Source organism: Sinocyclocheilus grahami, unplaced genomic scaffold (genome assembly GCF_001515645.1).
Source record: "Sinocyclocheilus grahami isolate Dianchi unplaced genomic scaffold, SAMN03320097.WGS_v1.1 scaffold547.1, whole genome shotgun sequence".
Lineage (NCBI taxonomy): Eukaryota > Metazoa > Chordata > Actinopteri > Cypriniformes > Cyprinidae > Sinocyclocheilus > Sinocyclocheilus grahami.
Window position 1 is genome coordinate 1230943 of NW_015505726.1, and position 6230 is coordinate 1237172.

Consider the following 6230-nt stretch of genomic DNA (forward strand, 5'->3'; position numbering starts at 1 on the left):
TGCTTAGGATGCATGTCGGTAGTATATTATGTACTTATTAGTACAGTTTGCTGTTTTTCGGTGTAGTTTTTGTAACAGCTGCGATTATACACATTCTCCCCCGAGTTGTCTTTAAAGTGCAGAAATGTTATTAATCCCTAAGAACTCAAATCTGGGTTGGCGACCTGAAGTCCGATATATTCTTCTCCCATTGCTCGACCAGTCGCCAGGCGACCGCTTGATTGACAGGTTTCTCTCCATGGCTACCTGTCCAATGAGAGAGCAGGTGGGAGGAGTCCGCGAAAAACTCGCTCTGACAAATATTCCGTGCTGTAGACGCTCGCAGCTACTTGCAGTGCAGCCTCGCGCAGAGAACGGAGCAGAGTCCCGCAATTCACGCGCACGGCAGTTCAGTCCGGACCTGCAGGGATCGAGCCGCAGCTGTTCTCTGCTACTGTGCGGGTTCCACAGCGACCCATGAGAACTTCCATTTGACTTCATCGTTTCATTTTATTTTTATTTTCTCTCATTAGTCATTCTTATTTTTTGCTTCATCCAATAGGCTGCAATTAATTCATTCTTGCTCATCTTTTCCAAACTGCCTCATTCGTTTTTTGGGGAACTCCGGTGGTTTTTTTGCCCGTCTGAACGGAATACCTCGCATTTGGAATTGGTACCTGCTTGGTTTATGATCCACACCGGGGGGATTAACGTCCATGTCTCCGCGGACATCCAGCACTTCGGCGGCGACGACACGGGTCGCCTTCCTGTGAGGAATGTACGAGCTCCCCACGGCCGGTTGATAGGAGAGTGCTCCACTTAGTCGTTTATTTTACCGAATGAGAAACTGCCTGCTGTCCGCGGTGCTGCTCTCTCATCTTGAGCAAGACTAATAGAGGAGTAGCTCTTCCCTTCGGGATGGTTCACTTCTAACTGGGCTCCTATTAAGCATTTATTTTTATTTTTTTACTTGTTCTCCTGGAACGGGGGATATTGAGTTTGTTTTGTCACAAGCAGCACACCAACAAGACGCTTTCTTTTTTCTAATTAGAAATTCCCGCGAAACGGAATTTGACCGTAACGGTCGTAACGGACCATGGGCGACTCTCTGTGGAGATATTACTTTGGAGTTCTAGTCATCGCGTGCAAGGTGAACCTGTCCCGCGCGATCATCCTGGACTCCATATACTGGAACACGACGAATACCAAGTAAGCTCCGTCACTAACCCTCTTCTCACCCCCTTAGAGCAAGGTCCAGACCCTGCAAGTGTCGGTAAAATCATGTACGGTAAAGCAGGATAAATGGCTTTGTACGGTGTAAAGGCGTTCTTCTGTAACGTAAATGAAAATGAATAGCAGGTGATGGTGATCATCGAGCTGAGGCGAGTGGCGCGTTGCTTCCACTCACAGGGGTTTAGAACATTATTTAAAAAAAAAAACAAGTTCGTCGCATTTTACAGTAATTAATAATTCCCCGTGCTAACTTGTAAATTTGAGGCGGAAAGAAAAAGAAATGATAATAGTTCTGAATGGCCCCACTGGACCTCAGGTCATAACTCTTGAGAGGATGTGTACTCACGGACGGTGATGTGATCTGTTTCATGACACGAAATGATTTCAACAAAACAATTAACTCGAGGGAAATCAAAGGAGTGACATTTCGTGTTAATATAGACAAACGTTCATTGAACAAGTGTTGTTTAAATGTCCAGCTGAGGCATAATGTTTTATTGAACGGCGTAGCCTAGGCCCCAAGTCCTTCACCTCAGAAACGGTTTGTGTAATTCTCACCATGGCAATCTGATTTAAAATCAGACATACAAACCGTTTTCAACAAATGATCCTTTTCATAGTTTTCATTATTTCTCCTGGTCGTGGTATAAGCTATTTATTTATAAAAAAAATTCTAATGTATTAGTATCAGACTTGACGAAGCCCTTTAGCGTAATTACGTGTATAATTCTTTAAAATGTTCTCTTGAAAGCCTTTTTTCCCCTCAGTCCTCAGTGACTGCGAAGTCAGTGGTCAAAATGTCGAGAAGAGCACATGCGTAGCACATCGGCGCTGAATCATGCATTAAAACATCGAAACATCAAGTAACGCTGAAATCCGAAGGGGTCTCGTGCCCCGAGCCGGAGTCTCGAGCGCTTCGTAGAAAAACTCAATCATTCAGCTTTCGCTCTCGGCCCATTTTTATAGAGAAAGACTTCTCTCTTTTCCCCCTGCATGTACGGGGCAAGGGGCAGCATGAATAGACCGCATAACAGGTGTCCCGTGTTGATAATTACGGTCTTTAGCACACACAGGTAAAAGAGCGGCCGTCTTTAGTCCTCTGGCAGTGTCGCAAGCGTGCTTAAGTACGTTAATTAATAAGAGTGTAACTGATCTAAAAGGCTTTGCTCTGCACAGTATGCACTGGGATTCAGCTGTTGAGAGGATCCTCGGTCTTCTTTACAGATTTTATTTATTTATTTAGAAGCTCAAAGCGAAATAACTTAATAAAAAAATCTAAATTGTGTCGGGTTAATTATCTTGAGAGAGAAAATAGATTAGTATGGATGCATTATTAAGAAAGAGGTGACTGTTCGTTGCTGTATTTGTAGGAAATTCTGCCGTGAGGGGAAAAAATGAAGAAGCGGACGTGTTGCATTGAGAGATTCAATTTTGCTGAATGTGCTCGTGACCATTGGCCCACTCCACTTAACCTACTTTTACATTGTTCCTATATAAGACATTATTTTAGTTAGTTTTTTAAAAAATATATATAGTCTATAGGGAACTTGAACAATTAAAATTACTAATGTTTTAACTATATTGCAATATGCCAATTTATTTGGCGTGGATGAGTGATGAAATGTCATGGAAAAGTTGTGGCCATGTCTATAGTGAATATACATTTTTATAGTTTAAATTAAATATGTATATTTCCCCAAATATTGCAAGTATTGCTTTTGTAAAAAGTGCTTTTGTAGAGTAAAATTCTGTTCATTTAAAGAGTAGCCTAGTACTTGGCATACAAATGGAAATCTGTCTAACGATTTCTAAAATATCCAATTGTGAACAATAGTGGAAATTCTTTAAGTGTGAGAGTATTTTAGACTATTCACAGTTTGTTACAGTTCTAAGCGAGCCATGTTCATTAGACTTTACACTAAAGATTATGTTTCTGGGTGATTACATATGTAAGTACTGCATAATTGTATTTAGTATGTAATTATGTTTTTGTGGAGTACTTTGTAATTCTAATTACGAATTATTTTAGTTCATTAAATTTGTATATAATTTAGACACTGAATGTGGCGTGTCACCACGATATCTATTGTGACATCTTCATTGATGGAGACCCAGAGCGACCATGAAGTGACCTCCAACGGCGCGTCTCTCTATTGTGTGTGTCACTGTAAATATGCAGGCCTCATTCTCCCCAGGCAAGCCGGCGTTCCATGGAATTACTCACTGCGCACATTCCTGCCGTTCTGTTGGGGCAGTTCAACAACGTATAGTTCTTTGTAGCGCAGGACTAAATGGTGATGGCACTGATAGCATTGTTCGCGTTGGCGGCTGAATTTTTACCACCTGACAAGATAAACAGAGCAAAACGCTGGGACATGGCAGGAGTCTTGTTACATTCAAATATATTTTCATGCGTTTGCTTTCTGTCTTGCTTGCTTCCTTTTTTACTTTGGCTTTAAATGATTTCATGGTATGAATTTATTTTTCAATAATAGATGAACTGAGGAGAACCTGACTCCCGTCTCGTTTCGACTCCATTTTCATTTCAGAAACACAAATACTCAATAAACAAATAACAACGTACTATTTGAAAATTAGAGAGAAATCCCATAGGCATAATGTTTGTGAGTATTGATTAGCGCTTCATCTAAAGTATCAGTGCTGCATAATAGGAGGGGCGTGCTTAAAATCTGTATTGTACTCCCTATGGCCTTCTGTACATGAGACAACCATAATACTCAATCTCTGAGCGAGTGAACTTGCGTGACAGCTGTTCTTTTCTCCCATTGCAAAAATGTGTGTCAATCCAGTGCACAGTACTTTTTACTCCTCCACTGCTTTACCTCTGTCAGGCATGTAAAGACTCCTTTCCCCTCTCTCTTCTCTCTTCTCTCTTCTCTCTCCCTCTCTTTCTTGTTCCTTCTGGTAATCCATTTTGTTGGAGGTGGAGAAACAAAAGCAGTCTGCTCTACACGTTTTCAGTCAAAGGAGGTTCCCCCTTCTCTTCATTAGGAGATTACATCGCTTAGCAGGGTTCTGACGGGGGCACATCCATGGCTTCATACACATGCAGATATAGCATGAATGAACGAGGGCCGAGTGGGCCATGAATAATAACTACCCCTTCCCCCCATTTAGGGGTGCAGAAACATCATGATAGACTGCTAGCGAAAGGCTGTTATGATTTAGATGCCGAGTTAACCATTTTCTAAATTTGTCGTCGTCATATTAGCAGATGGCTGGGATTGTTTTGCCGCTGGGAGAGAGCGAGAAGAAGGAAAGGGGCTGAGGGAAAAGTGTAACGTCTAAGTTAATTGTTAAATTGCATTTGTGTTGCTTTAAAATGTGAGGAGAGAGCAGACGGGGTCTTTCGGGACTATGGATTGAATAGATGAGGAAAACAGGAAAGAATGAAGGGATATAGGGTGACAAAGGGATAAGGCGCCTGTCTGGTTGATTTGCCCTCTCACCCGATGCAGGTCTCGGTTGCAAAGCATGATGGAGCGATTAAACCGTGAGATGTCTGTTGATTTTTTTGTCCTGTGCTTTCTGTCTACATCTTTCTATGCCCAGTGAACCTCCATATTGGTCTGATGATTGAAAGTCAAACAGCTTAAGTTCCCTCCGCCTATATGCATCCGTCGCCCAGTGTTGTTTCAGATCTTCGGGTTAAAGCGCTGTGTTCCTATTGGGGCAGGATTAGGCTACTGCTGTCACTGTGTCACGGCTCGGCCCACACAACTAGAGATTAACACGGGAAAAGAAAGAAAGAGGAAAGCTGATGGACAAAGATTCATATGCAAAAGGTCCATTTGAAGAAAGCAAGATATATGAAAACATTGGGGGGGGGGGTTTTTTAAACAGAGTTTATCAGGAACACATGTAATTGTTTTAGTTTTAGCAAATGAATCCGTATTTTGACCCCTAAGAAAAATGAAAGGGGCAATAGCAAAAAACAAACAAAACAGATGTCTTATCCTTTACTCTTTAACGCCTTTCAGATGTCCATCCAGTCCACCTGTTTCTCAGCTTCAGGTTTATCGTTTATATCATGCCTTAGTTGCCAGAGAGAGTCCTGAAAGTCTTCTACTCATTAACCGCTGTTAGTGAATTTCTCTTTTCTTTTGCTTTAATGTCTATGAGCAAGTTTATTTAAATGGCTTCATTTTGAAGTGCTTTTAGAACGGCTGCCAAAAAAGAATATTTCCGCCTGAGCACAAGTGAATGAGTCAGTGGGAAGAAGACAAAAAGAAAAGATAAAACAGATGCTTTGTGAGTATAAAAAACAGATATGAGAGGGGAAAAATGTGGATCACAAATAAAATTATGGAGAAACGTCCTCAAGTGGCACAGCCGTGTCTTCTTAGATGTACTGCACATGTCCTGACCGTTCGCTCTTACACAGACGTGCACCTTTTCCGACTTAATGGCTTCTCTGTGTGCAGCTGCAGTCTTGTTAACAGAATGAGCGGTCTGTGTTAAACGTGTGCAAACCCTTATTCTGTCATCCTTTTCTTTTTCACATTCACATGTCCCAGAATATTTACGACCACTGGGAGAATCACCAAGGCTAAGGTTGGGGGGTTAAAGTGTGTCTTTTAGACAAGGATTAAAGCCATTTACAAACATGAGTGTGACCTCTGGCTTTATTTGTTCAACTACCCCCCCACTTTTACATCCCGCTCCCTACTCAAAACTAAAACTAGACTGTTTTAACAGCGGCTCCTGTAAAATACAGACATGTAAAACACCCTTTTAATAGTGGAATGTGTGCGTATGGGCTGTGGGGTGACCTTATATGCCCTGTGGTTTAGGATAATGACTGACTGTGGGCTGCAGCAATGTATATAGCAACTAGCATGCTGCATTTGGCCTATCTCTCCGTTTCACTGCTCAATTGTATTTGCTCATTAAATAGAGGTTAATATAATTAGCATGTGGTATATATATATATATATATATATATATATATATATATATATATATATATATATATATATATATATATGTATACACAC

The 6230-nt window shown here is 41.3% G+C and overlaps 1 protein-coding gene across 1 annotated transcript in view; it reads left to right on the plus strand.

Moving 5' to 3' along the window:
* Nucleotides 1–333: 333 nt before the first annotated feature.
* The window catches only part of LOC107555860 (ephrin-B2a-like), a 20572-nt gene continuing 14675 nt past the window's right edge, over nt 334–6230 (plus strand). The window contains exon 1 of the mRNA XM_016238781.1: nt 334–1188. Within this exon, the coding sequence (XP_016094267.1) occupies nt 1076–1188 (113 nt within the window). The 5' untranslated portion in view covers nt 334–1075. The remainder of the gene's footprint in view (nt 1189–6230) is intronic.